General features: G+C 38.7%; 1 protein-coding gene across 1 annotated transcript in view; it reads left to right on the forward strand.

Annotated features, from left to right (window-relative positions):
• Positions 1-22,843, forward strand: part of LOC150063972 (protein diaphanous homolog 1-like) — a 57,010-nt gene extending 34,167 nt beyond the window's left edge. The window contains exons 2-19 of the mRNA XM_090332190.1: positions 1,006-1,032; positions 2,370-2,525; positions 4,435-4,536; positions 5,007-5,137; positions 5,311-5,397; positions 6,751-6,814; positions 7,857-7,996; positions 8,831-8,939; positions 9,532-9,642; positions 9,806-9,924; positions 10,376-10,492; positions 11,198-11,313; positions 11,778-11,842; positions 12,989-13,168; positions 14,072-14,737; positions 15,695-15,809; positions 16,502-16,510; positions 22,755-22,843. Of these exons, the coding sequence (XP_090188316.1) occupies positions 1,006-1,032; positions 2,370-2,525; positions 4,435-4,536; positions 5,007-5,137; positions 5,311-5,397; positions 6,751-6,814; positions 7,857-7,996; positions 8,831-8,939; positions 9,532-9,642; positions 9,806-9,924; positions 10,376-10,492; positions 11,198-11,313; positions 11,778-11,842; positions 12,989-13,168; positions 14,072-14,737; positions 15,695-15,809; positions 16,502-16,510; positions 22,755-22,843 (2,403 nt within the window). The remainder of the gene's footprint in view (positions 1-1,005; positions 1,033-2,369; positions 2,526-4,434; positions 4,537-5,006; positions 5,138-5,310; positions 5,398-6,750; positions 6,815-7,856; positions 7,997-8,830; positions 8,940-9,531; positions 9,643-9,805; positions 9,925-10,375; positions 10,493-11,197; positions 11,314-11,777; positions 11,843-12,988; positions 13,169-14,071; positions 14,738-15,694; positions 15,810-16,501; positions 16,511-22,754) is intronic.
• Positions 22,844-24,451: the final 1,608 nt, after the last annotated feature.

The raw sequence follows: 24,451 nt of genomic DNA on the forward strand, positions 1-24,451 counted from the left end.
TAAATAATACAGTGTGATTATGGGTAGATGTAGTTCATTCACTTTCTTCTGTTGTATCAATATACTGGTTTACTTTTCCATCTCATTCATTTTATTTACTTTACCTGTATATTTTTGGCACTACTGGAGTTTGAACTCAGGGCCTCTTACTTTCTAGGCAGACACTCTATCATTTGAACTGCACTTAACATCTCCATCCTGTTTTAGTTGTTCTTGGTTTTAGGTGTTGTAGTGTAATTATGAGCACATTTTTTTTTTTTTTTGGTGGGTCATGGGGCTTGAATTTAGGACCTGAGTGCTATCTCTGAGCTTTTGCACTCAAGGCTAGTATGCTACTATTTTGAGTCACATCTCCACTTCCAATTTATTTGGTTAATTGGAGATAAGTCTCACAGGGGCTTTTCTGCCTGGGCTGGCTTTGAACTTCAATCCTCAGATCTCAGACTCCTGAGTAGCTAGGATTGCAGGCTTGAGCCACCAGTGCCCTGTTGCTTTGAGCACTTTCATTGTACATGTCTGCTATCGATGCATACATTTCAGTATGAAAGAAATTAGAATATTGAGTTGTTGTGAGTTTGTACATTTAACTTTATGAGATAATGCTGTTTTCCTAAGTAGATACAGTGGTTTGTACTATCTTCAACAATGTGAAAGAACTCCTGTTTCTCTAAAGCCAGATAGACTTGAAAGTTTTTGCTATGTATTTTCCTACCTATCTACTTACCTTCCTATCTTGGTGGTTCTGGGGATCAAACCTAGAGCCTTGTACTTGGTACTTTAGGAGTCACACATTAATGTCCTTAAAACTCCGTGTTCCATATCTGAGGGAATGTTCTAAGTGGTATCTTATGCAGAAACCTTGTAGTTTGTGGAACATGACTTAGGGCCTATCAGTTTATTTTCTCTTCCATTCCCAGCTCCCAAGCCATCTGCTATTTGGGAGGTTTCTTGATATTTCACTGATTTCTTTTCTCTTTCTTCTCCCTCCTTTTTCCTGTTTCTTAGACTTTAAAGCGGCTCATGGCAGATGAGGTAAGAAAATTTTGTTTGGCATGTGCATGTTATTCTAGCTCATTTCCTAAAGTATAATATAACTTTGGCTTTCTATAACTTTCTTTTATATGTAATGGTGATGTGGGTCCTACCCTCAGCACCCTAAGGGTTTTTCCCAACTCTTCTCTCTGAGCCTGGCCCCATTGCATGCATTTACTTTACACATTCATTAATCTCCATAGTTGGGCAACAGTCTTTGATCTCTAACCTGACTTGTAGAGTCTATCCCATTCCTGTCATTTGAAGCACTACACTACTTGCATGCAGTTACTATTCTTTTCATATAGATTCAGGTGATAAGCTACAGCCTATTAGTGGCTCCCCTTAAACTTCACTGGCAATAGGTGGAAGGGTTTCTTTAATATTTGCTTGGTGCAGAGAGTTGGTATATAACCTCTAAAGGACATTCTATTCTTTACTGACTAGTTGTTCTGTAAAGGAGATTTTGAAGAATATACATTGAACTTTTGCTGCCTTTGTAATCCAAGTACCATGAAATGTACCTTAAAAAGAGGGAGGAAATGTCACTAGGGCTCAAAGTGGTGGAGCACTAGCCTGGAGCTGAAGAGTTCAGGGACAGTGCCCAGGCCCAGAGTTCAAACCCCATGACTGATTCAAAAAGAGAGGGTGGGGCAGGGGGTGGGGGGAGAAATAGCTCATGGTTTAAGGCATTTACTTATTAATTCTGTGTGACTTATCTGTGTTAAAAATCTATGATCACTTCCTGGAGAAGGAATCTTCTGAGGACCTAGTCATGTTTTTATTGAGTAGCTAGAAGGAAACAGTGTTTGATTGAGATAGCTCTATAGATGAAGTATTTTCAGTTTTCTTTGCTGCTACAGGGCTTATTTAAAAAAAAAAAAAAAAAAAAAAAAAAGGTTGGAGAGGGGCTGGGAGCATGGCCTAGTGTTAGAGTGCTTGCCTAGCATGCACAAAGTCTCAGGTTTGATTCCCCAGTACCACATACATAGAAAAGGCTGAAAGTGGTGCTGTGGCTCAAGTGGCAGAGCACTAGCCTTGAGCAAAAAAGTGTCCAAGGACAGTGCCCAGACCCTGAGTTCAAGCCCCAGGACTGGCAAAAAACAAACAAAAAGTTGTATTTTTAAAAATATTCAAACGATTACCACTTCAGTCCTTTAGCTGGATGTAAAAATAGAGTAAACATGCTAAGTTAGATATGAGGAAGGCTCATTTCTTTTCATGTCAGAAGAGTTTTGAACTGCTTGTGAACCAAAGGAACCATGAACCATATGAGAGGTTAAAGGATTAATTATTTGATGTGTAGTTTGATACTAATATTTTTTTCTCTTTATTAGCTGGAGAGATTTACCAGTATGAGAATTAAGAAAGAGAAGGAAAAACCCAATTCTGCTCATAGAAATTCTTCTGCATCGTATGGAGATGATCCCACAGCACAGTCATTGAATGATATTTCAGATGAGCAAGTTCTAATTCTCTTTGAACAAATGCTGGTAAGTTTTGTACCCTAACATGTTGTTTATTCCTGAATACATTTGTGATCATGATGAACATGGCCTTTTTGTGTTAAGCAAATACACACATACACATGTGTATAGACAAGCCAGTACTGGGGCTTGAACATAGGGCCTTGAGCCATACCCTCACTTCCAGCTTTTTGCTGGTTAATTGGAAGTAAAGAGTCTCACAGAATTTCTGCCCAGGATGACTTTGAACCATGATCTTTAGATCTCAGCCTCCTGAATAGCTAGGATTACAGGTACAAGTTAACCAGTGCCCAGCCTACATGGCTTTTTTTTTTTTTTTTTTTTGCTAGTCCTGGGTTTGAGCTCAGGGCCTGAACGCTATCCTTGGGCTTTCTCAAGGCTAGGGCCTTACCACTTGAGCCACAATACCACGTCCAGCTTTTTCTATGTATATGGTGCTGAGGAATTGAACATGGGTCTTCATGCATGCTAGGCAAGCACTGTACCACTGGGCCAAACTCCCAGCCATGCGTGGCTCTTTTAAACTGTGTTTATTGCAAATCCTATGCTTCATATAGAACTTTAAAAAAAAATTAATCTGATCCAGGCATCGGTGGCTCACGCCTGTAATCCTAGCTACTGAGGAGGCTGGGATCTGAGGATCACGGTTCAAAGCCAACTCAGACACAAAATGTCCGTGAGATTCTTACCTCCAATTAACCCTCCAGAAAACCAGAAGTGGTAGAGCGCTAGCCTTGAGCTGAAGAGCTCAGGGACAGTACCCAGGCCCAAGAGTTCAAGCCCCATGACTGGGCTGATTAAATAAGGTACTAAATATATAAGGGTCACCTGTCCAGAAGATTGGAATCTGAGTTAGGCTTGAGGATATCTGATCACTGACTCTCACTTATTAATATTCTTCTACCTGACCCCCCACTTATTAATATCCTTCTACCTGATAACACTTTAGCCACATACGGGGTCATGTTCATTTTAATATGGAAACCATCTTTGATGATGTGGGGATATGTTTACAATGAGCTGTATACAAAGAAGAAACTGAGGAATAAGGATAAATTGAAAAGAGAAGCCTTGATTCTAAATCCCTGGGAGACCTTTAATGATTGTGTCTGATAATAGGTTAGCTTATTTGGATGTGACTTACTTTGCTGTCCTCAGTGAGGAGCAATAAATGCAGAGAACACTAAGGCAGCCAGAGTAATGGGGGTTTAGCCCCTAGTGTTGGTGCATATTTCACTAGTGGTTAAATGGGACCAGTGCTTCAGTCTATTATTTTGAAGGTCTATACTGTACCAGAAAACATTCAGTACATTTGTAAGAATAATACAAAAGGAATTAGAGATATACCTCAAGTGTTAGCCATGAGTGAAAAAGCTGAGCTAGTGTGTGAGGCAGTATATAAATGATACACTATAGTTGTCTCTCCTAGTTGTCTATAGAGACATATATCTAAAGGTTAACTGCATTTCATCTGTGATGAGTTTTTACCAGCTATAATAGCTAAAGGTTAACTACATTTCATATCTGATGAGTTTTCACCAGCTATAATAGCTAAATATCTAAGAATTAAGAAAGCATTTATTCTAGGCCAGGAGTTTGGCCTAATTGTAGAGTGCTTGCCTAGCATGCCCTAAGACCCAGGTTCAGTTCCTTGTACCACACACACACAGAAAAAGCCAGAAGTGGTGCTGTGGCTCAAAGGGTAAAGGGCTAGCCTTGAGAAAGCCCAAGGACAGTCAGTACTCAGGCCCTGAGTTCAAGCCCTAGGACTGGGGGGGAAAAAAGGGAAAGAAAAGGCATTCTGTAATCATTTACTTTTTTTTTACATTATCACAAGTATATTGAATATTAAGTACTAAATATTTGTAAGAAATTCATGGAAATCTATTTTTTACTTTTTCCTTCCTTCTTGTAGGTGGATATGAACCTGAATGAGGAAAAACAGCAACCACTGAGAGAAAAGGACATTGTTATCAAGAGGGAGATGGTGTCCCAATACATGTACACTTCCAAGGCTGTGAGTTTTGGGATGTGTTATTATGGATATCTGAGAGACTGTGACCTTGTCATGAGCCTGTTTATTTTGCCAATCTTATATAACATCTAATGTTTCCATCAATTCTGCTCATTCTAGTACATATGCCTATTCATACGTTAGTCTCTTATTTGAGTTACCAGACTTAGATATTAACATACATTTGTTGCCTGACTTTAACTTCATCAAGGTGATATGGGGGGTGGGATGGGCACTTGTGAGTTTCACATAGTTTTGTGATAGGTATGATGCATTTATATTTTATCTGTGTGTGTGTGTGTGTGTGTGTGTGTGTGTGTGTGTGTGTGTGTGTGTGTTGTAGGTCATGGGGCTTGAACGCAAGGCTTAGGTGCTGTCTCTGAGCTCTTTCATTCATGGCTTGCACTCTACCACTTCTATGCCCCTAGATTTTAAACTTTGCTTACTGCTCTCTGTTTATGCCTCCTGACCAGGGCATGAGCCAGAAGGAGAGCTCTAGGTCTGCCATGATGTACATTCAAGAGTTGAGGTCAGGCTTGCGGGATATGCATCTGCTTAGCTGCCTGGAGTCCCTACGTGTCTCTCTCAACAACAACCCTGTCAGGTAAGGATTCTGAAGAGGAAACAATAGTAGAAATAAAACATTATAGTTTACTTTGGTGAGCAAAATAATCAGGTATGAGAATGATTTGAATTAAGAATAAAGAGTTGATTGAACTAGCTATGCTCAGCAAATCTTTACAGATTTGATATTTCATTGATTCTGTCTACTTGTAGTTGGGTGCAAACATTTGGTGCTGAAGGCCTGGCCTCCTTATTAGACATCCTCAAACGACTTCATGAAGAGAAAGAGGAAGCTTCTGGGTAAGGACTTCTGTGACTTTCCATCTTGTAGAGAGAGTCATTCATTGGGAGCTTGTCTATTTGCTGTAAAGTTAAGGACTAAAGGTATATCATATTGTTACTGAATCTGACTTTGTTACCTGGTAATTTATTGTATATACATTTACTTGTTTATTTGAAATAGGAAAGGGAAGGGGTGAAAAAAGTTGATTTGGAGGGGATAGGAGTGGGAAATAGGGACAAAAACATGAGAAGGGGTATCAATGTGGGAGAAGTAATGTGCCTACTACCTGGTGAGTGTAACTGTAATCCCTCTACACATTATCCTGACAATTATAAAAAAAAAAAAAGAACTAAAGGTATATCCTGTTAGCTGAGAATAAAGCTTATTGTAGAGATAACTAGAGGACAGATTATAATTATAGATATAAGGAAGACAAGAGAAGCTGAAATTTCATGATATAAGTATTGAATATAGCCAGGCACGGTGGCTCACGCCTGTAATCCTAACTACTTAGGAGGCTGAGATCTGAGGATCTCAGTTCACAGCCAGCCCAGGCACTAAAGATTGTGAGACTCTTATCTCCAATTAACTATTAGAAAACCAGAAGTGGCACTGATGGCCCAAGGGGTGGTAGGGCAGTAGCCTGAGCTGAAGAGCTCAGGGACAGAGTTGAAGCCCCATGGGCACCCCTCCCCCCAAAAAAAGAAAAAGAGAGAGCATGAAATAAATTACTAAGATTGAAATAAATGTCAGAGCCAGGTGCTGATGGCTCATGCCTATAATCCTAGTTACTCAGGAGGCTCGGATCTGAGGACTGTGGTTCAAAGTCAGCCTGGGCAAGAAAGCTCATGGACTTATCTCCAATTAACCACTAGAAAACTGGAAGTGGCGCTGTGGCTTAAGGGGTGGTAGTCTTCAGCTCAGGGACAGAATCCAAGCCCCATAATTGACCCCACCCTCGCCAAATATACATATACATATATATATATATATGTATACATTTTACACACATTTTATACCATATAAAATTATTAGTCTTTCAGTATGGATTCTTTTTCAGTCTGCAAAAATGGATTGATTTTATCTAATCTCGCCCTTGATTTGGTTTGAATCAGACCCCGCCGTTTGGAAGTCTTTAAGATTAGCTTTACATCTGTCTTAAGAGTTAAAATAATTCTGGGAATACCTTGAGCTGGGAATACTACCTTGACTTAGGCTGCCTTGAAGCCAGCCTGAACCAGAAAAACCTCTATTGGAATCTTTGTGAGACAAAAATAATATAGGACACATACCTGAGTTCAGATAGTGAAGCTAAATGCAAAAGGAATATAAAATGAAAGAACTTCATTGATTATATCTTCTACATGCAGAAGCTATGATAGCAGGAACCAGCATGAAGTCATTCGCTGCTTGAAAGCTTTTATGAACAACAAGGTGAGTTTCCCCTCCCCACTTGTCATTCTAGACTCAATATTGAACCGCATTCTTTCCCCTTTACCATCATAATCATAACCATTATTCCCTGACACATTCACATGGACTTTTTACCTAGCTTAAATAGAGTTTTCACTTTGCATTCTTGCTAGTTCTTGGATTGCTTTACCAATACTATTTGGAAGAAGTTCACTTGTTTGTTTCTTTTTCCAGGCTATTTCTACTTTAGAATACTGTAATCTTTTTGTTTGTTAGCTCTATGTTTAACCCAGGGAGCCCACACTTATTTTTCCCTGAATAAAATCAACTTTCTTCATTATTTAATTTTGTTATTCAGTTAACATTGAATTCAATTAACATTGAATTGAGGCAGTATTAAAAAGAAACCTAAAAATTAAATATTTTAATATTTTAAAGACATTGTGATTCCTAAAAAATTATCTTGTTATATTCATCTTTCTTGGTGGGCAGGAGGGTATTGGGGATTGAATTTAGGGCCTTGCACTTGAGCCACTATATTCATCTTTGTTTGGCTATATTAGGAAAAGTATTATGCCCAGTGTTAGACTGAGTATCTTCAACACCAATAATTTATTGTCTTGCTCTGAGGGCTGGAAGTCCAATTTTAGTAATTAGCCAGATTGATTCCTCCTAAAGATTATGGAGGAGAATATATGCTTTTCTCCTAATTTCTGATGGTTTGTTGGAAATAATTAATATTGCTTGTATAGGTCCATCATCCTGATCTCTGCTTTGTTTCCATGATATTCTCCTTCATGTGGGTGTCTGGATCTAAGTTTTTATTTGCTAGGGACCAGTCATATAAGATTAAGGGCTTACTTTATTCTGAGTGACTTGAGATTTAATTCATTGTAATTATTATATAGTTGCAGAAAGGCCACATTCTAACATATTGGGGATAGGATTCACTAACATAAGGATTTAGGGGGAATTCCATTAAGTCCATGATACTTGACTGCCCCAAAACTTGGACCTGTTTCGATGTTATCATCTTCAAGCCTTCCTTCTGTTTTCTTGCCAGTTTGGAATCAAGACTATGTTGGAGACAGAAGAAGGAATCCTGCTGCTGGTCAGAGCCATGGATCCTGCTGTTCCCAGTATGATGATTGATGCAGCTAAGCTACTCTCTGCTCTTTGTATCCTACCACAGCCAGAGGACATGTATGTGAATGGTGCATTTTCCTTCATATTCCTTTTTACCATTTTCTCTGAGCCTGGAGGAAACCTGAGTTACTTAGTGGTCCTCTTAATCTTAAATACTATATACAATCATATTTCTTCGCAGTAGTAAATACTAGAATCTTAATACAGGTTGTACCTCCTGAATCCAAAAAATTAAACATGCTATAAACAGTGAAACTTTTTGAGCACCATCATGATGCTCCAAAGTAGAAAATTCTATACCACAAAACCTGTTATTGTGCACAAAGTTATTTAGAATATTGTGTAAGGCAGGCACAGTGGAATACATCTGCAATTCAGTTCCTCAGGACACAGAGATTAGGAGGATTGCATTTCAAAGTCAGCCCAGCAAAAATGTTTGTGAGATTCCCCTATCTCAGCCAAGAGCTGGGCATGGTTGCATGTACTTGTTGTCCTAGTATGCATAAGTCAGAGAATCATCATCCACATTGGCTTGGGTAGAAATGTGAGTTCCTACCCAGGTATCTATGACTCATACACCTGTAACCCTATCTACTCAGGGGCTGAGATGAGTATCACAGTTTGAAGCCAACCTGAGCAGAAAAAGTTTGAAAGACTCTTACCTCCAATTAACCACAAAAAGCTAAAAGTATAGCTGTGGCTCAAGTGGTAGAGTAGTATCCTTGAACAAAAGAAGCTTAGGGACAGCACCCAAACTCTGAGATCAAGTACTAAACTGGCACCCCACTCTCCCCCCAAAATTTAAGAAGTTTGAATTATTGATGTGAAAAATACCTACATTCATGTCAAATCTAAGCACCTGAGCAATTCCCTTCCTTTTTCCTGGGACAGGAATGAAAGAGTTTTAGAGGCAATGACAGAGAGAGCTGAGATGGATGAAGTGGAACGTTTCCAGCCACTGCTGGATGGACTAAAAAGTGGGACCTCTATCGCACTCAAGGCATGTATACTCCTTGAAACTGGGCCTGTTGGAAAAAGCTGAGATAGAGTCTCTCTAGATAGCCTAGGCTAGTCTGTAAACTCACTGGGTAGCCCAGGGTGGCCTAGAATCCATAATCCTCCTGTTTCGGTGTCCTGAGTGCTGGGATTATGAGATTACAGGCTTCTCCACTATGCTTGGCTTCATTTTTTTTAATAAAACGTATGGAGTATTTCTCAGCTATGTATTTCATGTATTTCAGATTTGTTCTGAAGAGGAAATGATTAATCTTTTTCTAAAAAGTTAAAGAGCTCTTTTCCTTATCATGAGATGAAAACAAAGCATATTATGAAAAAGACATATTAGAAAAGACATATTGGGGAAACCAAGGCTAGACAATAACAAATACCATCAGATATTGGGCAGGGTTGGGGGAGGGGTGCAAACACTTTTGAATCCTGTGCTCAGTATCATTGCTCTAGTTGGAAAGTTATTCTTCTAGTTTTTGTACTGCATCTTCTGTCATATTTGGGAGCCCCAGGGTATATATAGAAAATGGAAAATTGATCTGTAGAATTTAGCATTAATAAAGCTACTAAATTTTCTTACTTAGGTTGGATGCCTACAGCTGATCAATGCACTCATCACTCCAGCTGAAGAACTTGACTTTCGAGTTCACATCCGAAGTGAATTGATGCGCTTAGGCCTGCATCAGGTGTTGCAGGTAAGTATTGACACTTCCTTAGAAAGGCTGCTTCTTTCCTGCACTTACACCTTCCCAAGCATCCCTGGAATAACTGGTTTTCAACTTTAAAACTAGGTGAAAGGATTTGAACTTCTAACCACATAGCGTACTTTAGAGCTCCTAATTTCTTTTATCATGACAGGACCTTCGAGAGATTGATAATGATGATATGAGAGTGCAGCTGACTGTTTTTGATGAACAAGGGGATGAAGATTCTTATGATCTCAAGGGACGACTGGATGACATTCGCATGGAGATGGAATATCCTTTTCATAACTTGAAGACAGATGAGATATTCATTCTGTTCAGTTCCAGGCTGAATACATGGAATGGTGTAGGAAATGATGACTTGGAACAAAGCAAATGAAGCTAGTATTTTATTGCATCAGGCTTTCTTTGCCTCAGCATAGACCAGGAAAGTAATGAAGGGGATCTGAGGGGTTATTCAACATGGAAGCAGTGACCAGAATCTCAGTAAACTTTGTAGAACATAATAGCTTAACTTATTGAGATATAGAGCTGGTTTTGTAAATGTTTGGACAGTACTGAATACTGTCATTGCCTATTTGGTTAACTTCCACAAGTAACTTTGAGGAGGTTCTTAGATCTGTCTACTGCTTGATCTTCAGGCCAGGTACTAGGCATCTTCTGTCTGTGTGGATAGGACCTGTTAGATGGTTTCTAAGCATTTTCTTTCCTTAGCCTATTCCACTGATTTTAGCGAAATCTTCCAGATTCTCTTAAACACAGTGAAGGATTCAAAAGCAGAGCCACACTTTCTGTCCATCCTGCAGCACTTATTGTTGGTCCGAAACGACTATGAGGCTAGGTAAGCTGATGTGCTTATGGGAAGTTTTGGGCTTGAACCTAAGTGGGAAAAAACAAAACAAAACCTAGAATCTTTTAAATTCAAAGATAGTTCTATAAAGGGAAAAAGAAAAGTCAAAACCCATGGATTAGGATCAATAGTCATTGATATAAAGGAAACTTATCAGTTGTCCCTTTAACTGAAAGACTATGGAAGAGGTCAGAGTATAGAAAGTAAAATGCTCTTTTTTTTTTTTTGAAGGGTTTGGGTAGGTATAATGATAAAAGATTGCCTAAGAGTGGAGATTCAGCAGTAGCACTGTTCTTCATAGCAAGGATCAAGCCTAAGTATTGACACTAGGAGGCAAGTAGGGGAAGGGAGAAGAGACGGGGAGGGGTAGGAAGGGGGGAAGAGCAAGCAAGAGAGAGAGAAAATATATATATATATGTTGCAAGGACTTATACCTGCTAAGCCTGTGCCTTACCACTGAGCTGCACACTCAGTACATAATAACTTTTAATTGTCAGAAGTATAAAAGGTGGAAGTTTATATGGAAAGTGAGGTTTTTTAGCATAGCAGCTATGCTTTTGTTTCTTTGAAAAGTTCTTTTCCAGAACACTTATCCTGATGTTTATTTATTTATTAAAGCAGTTAATTTTGCTTTATCCTGAGCACTTTTGATAATTTTGATTTCCTTTTGATAATTCTTTTCCCTTTTTTCTGTAGACCACAGTACTATAAGTTGATTGAAGAGTGCATTTCTCAGATAGTTTTGCACAAAAATGGGGCTGATCCTGATTTCAAGTGCCGGCACCTCCAGATTGATATTGAAGGACTGATTGGTGAGCATTCGAATCTGTCTGGGTTCTCAAAATATTTGTTGGTTCTACCTTTCATTTTCATCTTTTCTGTGAAATTTCAAAGGAAAAACCTTTTCAATTATTTCCATTTTTGTCCTTTCTTAGGTCCTTACCAACTTTGCCAGGAACATAGAGTCCTTTATTTTTATATAAATCTAAAAACCTGTGCCTTTTCCAGCTATTATCTATGCTTCCTGCTAGCCCCAGAGAATCATAAGTATCATAGGCACTCTGATAGCTTTACCTTAACACTCAGAAATTATGACTGAGCTTAATTGAAAGGTTTATTTCTTAGTCTAATACAGAGTATTAAGAAAAATAATACTGTTACTTGAAAGGACAGATAATTCTTCTTGGGCATATTGAAAGATTTAGGAACGAGAAGAGAAGACCAAAAGAACCTTAAGTGAACTTCACTTAATGATTCTTTTTTTTTTTTCCCCCAGATCAGATGATTGATAAAACAAAGGTGGAGAAATCTGAAGCCAAAGCTACAGAGCTGGAAAAAAAGGTGAGTCTGAGGGATAAATGCTTGCCTAAAATATGTGAGATTTGATCCTGGATTTTATCTTGAGCACCCAAATATTTTTGGTTGTTGTTAGTGATGGTGGTGGTGTTTGTTTGGGGTATATCTGTAACTAAGGATTATTAGGTATATGTTAGTAGAGGGGATGATATGAATTCAAATATAAGGAGCTGGTTCTTGGCTATCAGACAGGATAAAAAAGGACGTGTGTATATATGTGTGTGTGTAGTGTATATCAAATCCCCTTGCCCTACAATATTAAGAATTAGATTTGTCTGAGTTCTCTATTTCTTTTTGGTTATTGAGGACTGTGTTGTGTGCTTAGTAGGTTTTCAATCCTAGAAAACACTAGAATTCTTTTTACCATAGCTGTCTTGGTTAAAGTCTTTCAAATTTTAGGGATTATTTTTGCGGGAGAGGATAGGATAGGGGTAGTCCTGGGGCTTGAACTCAAGGCCCAAGTGCTATTCCTGAGCTTTTTGGTCAAAGTTAGCTCTCTTTAAGTAAAGCTGCAGCTTTACTTCTAACTTTTTGGTGGTTAATTGGGGACAAAGCACTCACAGACTTGACTTTACAATCCTCAAATCTTAACCTCCTGAATAGGTAGGATTACAAATGTGAGCCAACTTGTTTTTGTATTGGTACTGGAGCTTGAATTCAGAGCTCAGCTTTTTAACTCAGACCTGGCACTCAGGCTTTTTTGTTGTTAATTGGAGATAAAAGAGTCTTGTGAATTGGTCTGTCCTAGCTGGCTTCAAACTAAAATCCTTGAGTCTCAGCCTTTTGAGTACCTAGGATTATAGATATTTGTCATCAGTAAGCTGTTGGATGTGTGTGTGTGTGTGTGTGTGTGTGTGTGTGTTATACATGTATATATTGTTGATTTGTTGCTTTTTATATACTAAAAATGGCAAGATTCTGAAAATGGTCTTTCTGGCTCCTTGATTTTAAGATCAAAATCATGTGTGTCTGTGTGTATGTATGTGTGCGTGCACAGGTATGCTTTTTCCTGAGGCATTGCTTGGTATCTGAACTGTGTGGGTCGACAAACTAGTAAATGATGTGGAATAGCATTTTGCCCCTTATTAGGGTGGAGAGCTTTCAGTGAACCTGATTTCCTTTCTTCTTTAGCTGGACTCAGAGTTAACAGCTCGACATGAACTACAAGTTGAAATGAAAAAGATGGAAAATGATTTTGAGCAGAAACTTCAGAATCTTCAAGGAGAAAAGGATGCGTTGGATTCTGAAAAGCAGCAGATTGCCACAGAGAAACATGACCTGGAAACAGAAGTGTCCCAGCTCACAGGAGAGGTAACTCTTGAATAGGGAAGACAGTGCCTATAATTGCCCTCTGCATCCTTAGTACATGTGACTCTTAGCTAGAGTCTGTCATCTCACTGCTAGGGAAGAAGCAGCTACTAATAGGTAGATGGTGTTTATTTCTTAAATCACTGTTTGGGGTTTTGTTTTGAAAAGGAACAATACTAAAGACCAAAAGTTTAGAAATTACAGAAAGACAGAAGAACAAAATGAGTATATACAAAGCTCTACTGTAATGTATTTTGGATAACAATAGACTATTATTTTGTTATTTGCTAATTTTCCCTTATTGTAGTAGTATTAGATGTATCCTTACTCTCTGCAGTTATAATAATGAGGCAGTCTATTACCTGAATTATTATTTTTTTTTGTCAGTCATAGGACTTGAACTCTGGGCCTTGGCACTGTCCCTGAGCTCTTTATGCCTTACCCCTTGAGCTACAGTGCTACTTCCAGTTTTCTGGTGGTTAATTGGAGATAAGACTCTCACGGATGTTAGTTCCTGGGCTGGCTTTGAATAGTCATTCTCAGATCTCCTAAGTACCTAGAATTACAGGTATGAGCCACCGGTGCCTGGCTTATCTGATGTTTTGATAATAGCTTAGGTGGTTATATCATTCCCTGTACATGTTTTGAATGTTACTATAGTAATTTTATAATCAAAGGGAGAGTTTAACATAAAAGTTGGAAATTTTAATGCAAAGCATACTGAACTAAGAACATGAAGATTGGAGTTGTAGTTTTGACTCCGTCACTTAATAGCAGTGGGGCTTTAGACAAATCGTGAGATCTACCTGATTGCTCTCAGTCCATGTTTAAATAGGAATTTTATATTAACTTGTTTCTTTGGGTCCTTATAGTCTTGGTAGAGAACTCATATCATTGTTTCTGTAGGTTGCCAAGTTATCTAAAGAACTTGAAGAGGCCAAGAAAGAAGTTGCTTCTCTGTCGGCTGCTGCTGTTGCTGTAGCTCCTTCAGTTCCTAGTAGCGCTACAGTTCCCCCCGCCCCTCCTTTGTCTGGTTACCCTGGCACTGTTCCTCCACCCCCAGCTCCTCCTTTACCCGGAGTGGCTAGTATACCACCCCCACCTCCTCTTCCTGGAAGTAGTACCATTTCTGCACCTCCCCCTCCCCCTCCTTTGCCTGGGGTCTCCCTGGCTGGAGGTTCTAGCATCCCTCCACCTCCTCCTTTGCCTGGGGTTACTGGTATCCCCCCACCTCCTCCCTTGCCTGGGGTTGCTGGCATCCCCCCACCTCCTCCTCCACCCCCCTTGCCTGGGAGTGTCTGCATCCCTCCCCCTCCTCCCTTACCTGGAGGACCAGGAATGCCGCTTCCTCCCCCCCCTCCTCCTCTTCCTGGTGGTCCTGGAATCCCTCCCCCTCCTCCATTTCCTGGAGGTCCTGGAATTCCTCCACCTCCACCTCCACCTGGAATGGGTGTGCCTCCACCACCCCCCTTTGGATTTGGAGTTCCTGCAGCCCCAGTTCTGCCATTTGGATTAATTCCCAAAAAGGTTTATAAGCCAGAGGTGCAGCTTCGGAGGCCAAACTGGTCCAAGGTGAGACTGTCTATCCATTTCTTCATCCGTAGATTTTGAGAAACCACTTGAATCAGGTGTGGTGGTACATGACTCCAGTCCTAGCACTCAGGAAGCTAAGAAGAATTAGGGGTTCTAAGCCATCTTGGGCTACATAGCAAGACACTGTCTCAAATCTCAAGCAAACAAAATCTGCCACTGCTTTTTTTTTTTTTTTTTTTCCTATTTTTGCCAGTCCCGAGGCTTGAACTCAGGGCACTCTGCTTGGGCTTTCTCAAGGGTAGCCCTCTACCACTTGAGCCATAACACCACTTCCAGCATTGTATATGGTGGTACTGAGGAATCGAACCCTGGTATTTGTGTATGCTGGGCGAGCACTCTACCACTAGGCCAAACTCCTGCCCTTCTATAGAGCTTTTGTCTGTGTATTTTCAAGTTCCACATAAGGTTGAATATAGATGAATTGACTAAATCCAGATATTACCGTGGAGAGTTCTGCAAGCGCTGCTCCTAAGTTTTTTTGTTTTTGGTTTTTTTTTTGCCTTTTTTCAGAAAGAATGAATGCTTAACATTATTCCTTTTACAAGTGTGTAAATGACTTCATTCAGCACAATTTCATTCATAGGGTAAGAGGCCATTGTGTGGCCCATGAGGCCTGTGATTCTGAGTCAGCTTTTAGAAACTAAGTTAAAAGAAATGTAAGCCAGATTGATGGAGAAAATGTAGAGCAAGAAAAGATTTTCAAGTGAAATGAGATTTGGGATTAGAAGGAGGACAAGTCACATAACTGACTCTACTGCTTGACTACTCACTAGTAACCAGGAGACATCTTTTCCTATCCCATGGAGGCTATACTCTTCTTAGGTTAGCTTTATTCTCTTAAAACATGGCTGATCTCAAGCATTTGAATCTTAGTGGGTGTTTAAAAAGTTTATTGTTCAGTATAGGAACTCTCACCCATTCTGCCTATATCCATAGTTTATGGCTGAGGACCTTTCCCAAGACTGCTTCTGGACAAAAGTGAAAGAGGACCGCTTTGAGAACAATGAACTTTTTGCCAAACTTACCCTTACCTTTTCTGCCCAGACCAAGGGTAAGTACTTTCCTCTTTAATGCCAATGTTTGGGGTTAGGCTTAGAATGTTTCCCATTCTCATCCCTTCTCTGGTGAGGGTGGAAGGGAGATGTTGGGTGGAAGAGAAATGAGTTTTCCCATTTAGAAGAAAGTAGTTGTTTTGTATTATGGATTCCTATGGTTGTACAATAGAACTGTTGCTTATAGATATTCTATGTTCATATAATTACAGGAATGTGAAATTAAGAGTACTACAAGTTCAGTTTGGACTCTCCCTCCTTCCCCGCCCCATTTGTGGGCTGTAAACTCAGGGCTTGGGTGCTGTCCTTGTAGTGCTGTACCACTTTGAGCCCCAATTGCACTTCTGGTTTTTGAAGAGTTAATTGGCAGTACAAATCTGATGGGGACTTCTCTGCTGGGGCTGGCTTCAAATTCCAATCCTCAGATTTCAGCCTCCTCAGTAGCTAGGATTACAGGTGTGGACCACCAGCATCCAGATTGGACCCACAGTGGTAATACTCTTGAATTCTTGAATGAATTCTGGCATTGCCATCTCCACCCTGGAGTACTTAATGAGTAATGGCTAGAGAGTCTTTAATAGGTTGTGGTTGAGCAACTGTCTGCAATAACAGTGTGTGATTCTTTTTTTTTTTTTTTTTTCTATTTCTTTCCAACATATGCTTTCTGTCTCCTGGCCTTTTGCTCCTACAGCTTCCAAAGGTAAGCATATATAAGAGAACCATTTGATTAAGTCTTGAGTATTAGAGAAAACAAATGAAACAAAAGAATTTCTCTTTAGGAAGCGGAGACCAGAGATTAAAGACTGGTTTCTCCTATATTTTTTAAGAGTCCAGGAAGACTAGTAACTAAGGTATTAACTAACAAGGAAGAAAGTTATTTAAAGATGGAATTACTGTGTACTTGTTTTTTTCTTTGGAAGGTAAGAGATAATTGAAATAATAATGCCACTGTTATATTTGTGTTGTGTCTTACAATTTTCAAATTGCTTCAGTGAGATCTTAAGACACAGGGATAGATGTATATTATTGCCACTCAGCAGAACATTTAGACCGAATAGTTAGATTACTGTTTTCAGGGTAAATGACCAGACCCCGGTTTTGTTCTTTTGTTGGTTTTAGTTTTTTGGCTGGTCACAGGGCTTGAACTCATGGCCTGGGTGCTGTTCCTGAGCCTCTTTGTGCTCAAGGCTTGCATTTTACCATTTGAACCTCGGTGCTACTTATGGCTTTTTCTGAGTAGATTATCGGAGGTAAGAGTCTCATAGACTTTTCTGCCCAGGCTAGCTTTAAACCATGATCTTCAGATCCCAGCTTCCCACTTAGATAGAATTACAAGTGTGAACCACTGGTGCCATGTTGGGTTTTTGTTGTTGTTACTGATGTTTGGTTTTTTTTTTTTTAAACTTCCAGTCCTTAATTATTATATAGATTCTTGTTTTCCTTTTTCACCTCCATTTTTAGAAGCTTAAGATTTTTCTTTTTAAAAACTGGGAAAGCAGTTCTCAAAACTTGAGAAGTAAAGGCACAATATTTCTCTCCAATACGAGCAAGGGTTACTTTGTTCCCACTACTCTAAACATCACTAGTACAAGGGTTTTGTTTATTTATTTTTATTTTGCCAATCCTGGGGCTTGGGCTCAGGGCCTGAGTACTGTCCTGGGCTTTCTCAAAGCTAGAGCTCTACCACTGGGACCACAGCACCACATTCAGTTTTTCTATATATGTGGTACTAAAGAATTGAACCTGGGTCTTCATGCATGCTAGGCAAGCACTCAACCACTAGGCCAAACTTATGGCCCCTAATATTTCAGAAAAAGACTTTTAGTCTTAATCCATTACAAAGTATTCCTTCTATAACAAAATAATGAGCCAATTCTGTTTAGTTTGCCTCTGAGACTCAAACTTAGAGTCTTACGCAAATTATTTCCTTCACCACTGAAATACACTTTCAGTTCCTAATTCCTCCTTAATACTAACCACACGTGTTGTCAGATCTCTCATTTGTAGTTTGTGTGTGTTGTATATACTGTGAATGTTCATGTTCTGTACTGGGGCTTGCATTTATGTTGCATTTAGCTTGGTTGCTCACAACTGGTGTTCTGCCACTTGACCCCATGTTCTGCCACTTGACCCCATTTCTGGCTTTGTGCTAGTTAATTGGAGATAAGAGTCAGATTTGTTGGGCTGGCTTTGAACCTCCATTCTTGATCTCAACCTCCTGTCTAGCTAAGGTTGAAGGTGTGAGCTACTGGCATGTGACTTACATTCGTAATTTTAATGATGATACAGTTACCTGACAAATACTCGTTGCTGCCCTATGGTCCAGATGAAGAAGTAGTGACATGGATTAAATAACTTTCATGACCTTATAGTAAGTGCATAGCCAGAGTTCAAGCTCCAGGCTCTGGAGAACTTCTTGCTGTAACCCAGTGCTTCCCAAGAATGTTTGTACTTGTCCTATGAGCTTCCCACAGGTTAGATCTACAGAATGGTACAGGCTTACTTCAGTAACTGCTTCATTCATTTAGGCACAAATGTTCTTTAATTGGCAATAACTCTTGTAGGTACAAAAAAGGGGAGCAAAGGGAAAGTAGATTAGATACTGGCTATTTAGGGTTATAGAAGAAGTAGTATGTTCTGATTATAGTATATTTATTTCTAGCAAAATTAGATTAGTTGTAGAAATGTCTTATTTACCTACTACAGTATCTCCCCACTTGCTTGCTAAATTCAACTTTCTGCTATTTGTTAAACATGCCTATATCCCCTGTATGTCTTACTATTCATTAATAACTAAAAATTTGTAGATACATAAACTTCTCTAAAAATGGGCAGTAAAGAAAACACCTCTTTGTACACTTCTGCCTTATGTAGTCAAAGATGACTTCACCCACTGCTCTAATAAGGCTCAAGAATATGAGCACACTGTGATCCCAGCTCCTGGATAGGCTGAAAAAGGAGAATGACAAATTTCAGGCTAGCCTGAGCATTTATCAAGACCCTGTATCAAAATAAAAACTTTAAAGGTCTAGAATGTCTCAGTAGTGGAATACTTAGTCTATGTGAAGGCTTGGATATACTCCTCCAGTGTGCCTATTATTAAGAGATAGGAACTTAAGCATTTCATTTGTTCCTCAACTCTTACCTCTTACAAATCAGGAATTCATCTTTTGCCTGGGTATGTATTAAATTCAGATTTATGAGTAATACCCTTTCTCTTCACTCCCTCCCTTTTCTCCTTTCTCTGTCTCTTTGCGGTGATCAGTAAGGAGTCTTTTAATCTTAGCCTTTTGTTGACTTAAATTTGAATTCTTTGAACACAATAGAGTCAAATTTCATTTTCTTATTTCTCAAGGGAGCATTTTCATCTCTGTAGCAGCAGGTAATTATATGTAAATACAGATTATTTTATTTTTTGCTTTCCTTGATTAAAACTACCATCTTTTGAACCATAGAATGTTGAGTTATGATTGATGGCCTGAAGTGACTTTTCTATTTAGGTGTATTCTTTACAAAACTATTTTGAAAGAACTTCCTCTTAAACAGATGTGAAATGCACAATATATGGAGCATTAGACCTGAGAAAGTCTGGGGGTACATTGTTGGAACTCTGAATGACAGAACAGTTCTCCAAATGTTTAGTGGCAATAATTTAGAAAGAGCTCTGAGCTGGGTGCCTGTGGCTCATGCCTACAATCCTAGTTACTCAGGAGGCAGAGATCTGAGGATCACAATTCTAAACCAGCCCTGGCAGGAAAGTCCATGAGCTTCTTATCTCCAGTTAACCACCAAAAAGCCAAAAGTGGAGGTGGGGCTCAAGTGGTAGAGTTCTGATCTTAATCAAAAAATCGTACACCACCACCACCACCAACAACAACAACAACAGTAACAGCAACAGCAACAACAGCCTGACTAGCAAGTAAGATCTTAGTCAAGTTGAGTTTCATTAAAAAGAAGCCTTATGATACTTTACTCTTACCTCAACATTTAGGAACAATAAGGGGTTTTATTGCTTATCCATTGACAACAAAGGATCGGTTAACCTGTCTGCAGCACTTGCATGGCTTTCTGGTTTTCATCTTTAGGCTTCAAAAGTTGCCTATATTAAGGTGCAATCCCCTCTTCCCTAGAAAAATTTTGGGGAGTTTTCTCTTTTTCCTAAGATTCTCTTCTGTCCACTAGGTGGCACTCACCCAATTGGGTTGTTAGTGAATTTTTATAGTTTGTGCCACATTCTTTCAGAAACAAGATGTTCTAAGAGCTGAACCTGCCCCTCTGAGTGAGTGTCTTATCAGAAAGATGTCTGTTCTATTTGCTTTGTTTCTCTGGAGTATATGGGATTAGGACCAAAGATAATGAACAGCACTCTTTATAGTTTAATTACCAACTTGTGTTGGGGTTTGAGTGAGATGAGGCTATTAGCATAAGCACCTAGGAAGGTCAAGAATATCAGATAATAGTCCCTTGTGATCTAAAACCACAAACCTTACTGTGTCAACTAGAGCTACCAGGATTCCTGGTCATAGAATAAGTACCATGTAACCTCTGGATCCTTACCTCCCTATCACCAGTGATATAAAAATGAATATAACTACCCCTACCCACACCCTTCTGTACTCTAACCCTAACATTTCTGCAGTGAATCTACTGAATCCAGTATTATGCCACTTTATGTCACTCTTCGTTGGAAACTTCGGGCTTCCAGTTCATCTTCCATTTCCATACACAGTTCCCATCCCTGTAAGGTTCTGGGTATTTCCTGTTCTGTCTCCTTCCATCCCACTTAAGCTCTGTTATCTCTGGCATTCTGTGCTCCCTGGCATTCATAGTCTATTTCTAGCAAACTCTCCTGCATCATCCAAGTTCCATACTGTAATGGAAACCCAACCTCAGGACATTGGTTTTTATCATTCAGTTCTCCTGTTTGGGCTGTCTACCAACACTACAAGTTGCTTTTTATTTCTCAGTAAATGGAGTTCCTAGTTCCTGGACATTACAGTACTGTTTCTTACATGATTTTCAGCAATTAAAAAAAGATATACAAGAAAGAATTTATGCTGTATTATATAAAAGAGTAATGATTCTGCTGATACTCTGGCCTCACAATTCTTTGAATTCTAGTCTAGATCTTGTACCTGCTGTGCCTTATATCACTGGTTCCTGTAATGATTGTAGGAATTGCAACTGTTCGATAATTTTAGTTTCCTACCCTCCATGATTACCTTGGCTTTGTGTCTATTTCTCTCTCATCTCTCATTCGAACCTCATCAATTCTCTGCAACACTGGAATTTGTGGTCTCTCTTGTTTCAGCATGTTTACTTGGCAAATCCATATTCTGGAGAATTTCAGCTTTCTATTTACCCTACATTTGTAGCTGTGCCACTCCAGTCATACTAGAAAGACCACACACTGACCCTCGTGATATACTTTGTTCATTTGGCTTTCAGAACTGCAAGCAACTCTTTTCACTTCACAAGTTCTTTCTTTTGATGTGGCTTGGCCCTTGATATGGCTCAGGCTGTCATATTTCAAACATTTCTAGTATGAATCATTTCAATTTCTTATTCTTCTAATCGATTGTCTTTTCTCTCCTGAAAGGCCCAATGTCGTCTTCATTCTCAGGTGAGGATGTTTGCTTTGTACTTGACTGAGAAAATTGAAACAGTCAGAATAGGAACTTTGTAAGACTATTTTTCTTATTTTCTCCATCATCTTTCCTGTTACTATATTCCTGTCTGAAAGTAGTTTCTGGATTTGTGTGCTATCTTCAACAAATGTGTATAATGTCTTTAAACACTTTTTTTTTAATGTTCAGATTTCTGTCTCTTCCCTGAAGTGAGTATAGTTAACCCTACCTTGTACGTGCATATACTTTTCTAGTAAATGGTTCAGGTATATATAATTCATTAAGAAAAATGTAAGAACTGGCTGGGAGTTTGGCCTAGTGGCAGCGTGCTTGTCTAGCATGCATGAAGACCCAGGTTCAATTCCTCGGTACCACATACACAGAAAAAAGCTGGAAGTGGTGTTGAGGCTCAAGTGGTAGAGCTCTAACCTTGAAAAAGTCCAAGGACAGTGCTCAGGCCCTGAACTCAAGCCCAGGACTGGCAAAAAAAGAAAAATGTAAGAACCTTCCAAACAGAATCTTATTTGAGAATTAAGCAGCAAGGGAGTCTGCTCTGCATTTTAATATAACATTGTTTAGCATCTTTTGATGATACTGCATATAAGACCACATTCTTTTTTCTTTTGTGTGCTTTATTATTTCTAATGAGTAGTTATATTTTCATAAGGTTAATATATGATCTCCATTGAAAACATTACCTTTCCTTTGTGTTATATGAAATGGTGAAGGAAACATACTATTATATTTGTCTTTGCATACTTACAATTTTGCATAATAACTTGTTAAAAGTAAAAATGTCAAGTCTAAATCATTGTGTATAGAATTATACCAATTTAAATTTTCCATCAAAAATTATCCTAACATTTAGTAGAGTAAAATAATACCTTAATCACTAATAGGATTACTAATAAAGTTTTCCTTTATATATTTCCTCAACTGTAAAATGAAGTAAGATGAAGGTAGTTTTCAATTTTGAACTTCTAGTGCTGTTACCCTTCCTGTCTTTGGTATTATCTGTAATCAAACCAAACTTTTGAAAACTTTTAAAATTCTTTTGTTTTTGGTCTGAATTTAATCATCCTCTGACTGCTGTTTTCTTTTTAGTTTGGGGGGGATATAGAACTGAAGTAGGGCATAACTTTGAAACCTGTGCTTGAAGGCTACGAGAATACTTTCCCCCAGGTGATTTACTGGTGGAGATTTAAAGGGAGGTGTGTTAATCAGATAAAGAAATTAAACTTTAATGCTTTCTAAACTGAAGGAATCTTGATACATATTAGTCTGCAGCAGTATGCCTTTCTACTTTTCTGCCACCAGATGGCACATGGACCTCTTCTATTTTTGATGTGTCATTGTTACGCTGGATAGTGATGCAGTCACGCTCAGTCGTGATGCGGTCACGTTAGAGAGTGGCAAACTCCGTTGCTTTGAAAGGCAGATTTCTTAGAATACTGCCCTCTGCCGGTCAGAAAATTTATTTGGAGGACTGATCAGCAGTAAAATTACAGCAGGAACCTGTATTTGCCTTGCCTTTCTGCAATTAGGCTTTTGTTCTCCTGGGGATTTTTTTTCAGCCATTTTTTTTAAGGAACAATATTAATATTCTTTTGGGAACCTTATAACTTCAGAGTGTTTTGGTTTTGTTTTATTTTTCATTTTAGTATGACAGTTTTATGAAATGATAGCTTTTCAGAGTTTAAAGAAGGGATTAAATTTTTATCAGCTTACCTAGTTCATTATATAACCTCATTATAACACATTGATAATCCTATCTCTGTTACCTTTCTGTTAAAGGTCTACTTCAAACACATAATAAAATCTGTCTACTGAGCACACATTATGATTTGATTTTTCATTATCTTGAGATAATGCTGTTTTTAGACCCTATTTCTAGCCATCTAAACTTCGATAGTAATTAATTGCATTAAACTATTGCAGATAAATGCAAACTGAAAATTCAAAATTTGATTGCTTACAAAATGTCCTTATCACCTATTAGGGTCTGGGTATTGCCTGAATTCTGTAATTTTGACGCAATCACTTCCATATTTACATGTCCATTTGTAACAGTATTTGTCAAGCTTCAGTATGCACAAGGATCACTTGATTTTGATGTTAAAAGAGTAAATTCCTTCCTACCTCTAGAGAATATAAATGGAAAGGACTATAGAAGAATATATTTCTGATCAGTAATTACTAGAAATAATTATGACTTGACCCACTGCTTCAGTGTTTATTTCATTTTCCACTTCTGCTGCCACCATAGTCTATAAGGTACTCTCTACTTGTTTTCATAATAACATTTCAATTCCTCTAAGTAAATGTACAAGTGTTGTCCTTACAAAGACCATATGAAATTAATTTGGAAACAAAGATCATATAAAATTAATTGGGAATCAATTTTGACATTTCCTACTGACTGATATTTTAGAAGCATTATTATTACAAAATTGTTTTCTTATCTTCTTCCCAGCCAATCTCAATAAAATCTTAGAAAAATGTTCCAAATAAGTTTTCTGGAGTCATTGAGGTAATAGGGAATTTTTATCTTACAGTCTTACTAGGTTAGAGGCCAGATAACAGGCAGAGAACATTGTACTTGATTCAGTCTATAGAACAAACAGGGAGAAGATTGAGATCATGGTGAAGAGAGACAGATGGCTTGCAGATGTAACTCTTGTTCACATTTCCTTATTCTGTTGTCATGAAGACCTAGAGATGTGTTTGAGAAGACAGTGGGGTTATTCAGGAAGTATCAGCAAAATGGAGGTACAGGGGTAGTGGAATATTGTGTCAGGCTTCTTCTGCTACTGACTAGATCCCAAGCCACTCAAGGAGAATGCTCTGTTGAGGATTCCCTAATCTTACACACTTTGGGAATTGTTGGATCTTCTAGTTTTATTTTTGCTTCTATATATAGTCTTTTTTCCTGTATAGGTAACATAATGACTTATTCTCATTCATCCATCCCATTTTCTCCATTCTTCATCCTTTAGAGGTAACCATTTTTACTA

Source organism: Megascapheus bottae, chromosome 4 (genome assembly GCF_031878675.1).
Source record: "Megascapheus bottae isolate mThoBot1 chromosome 4, mThoBot2.hap1, whole genome shotgun sequence".
Classification (NCBI taxonomy): Eukaryota; Metazoa; Chordata; class Mammalia; order Rodentia; family Geomyidae; genus Megascapheus; species Megascapheus bottae.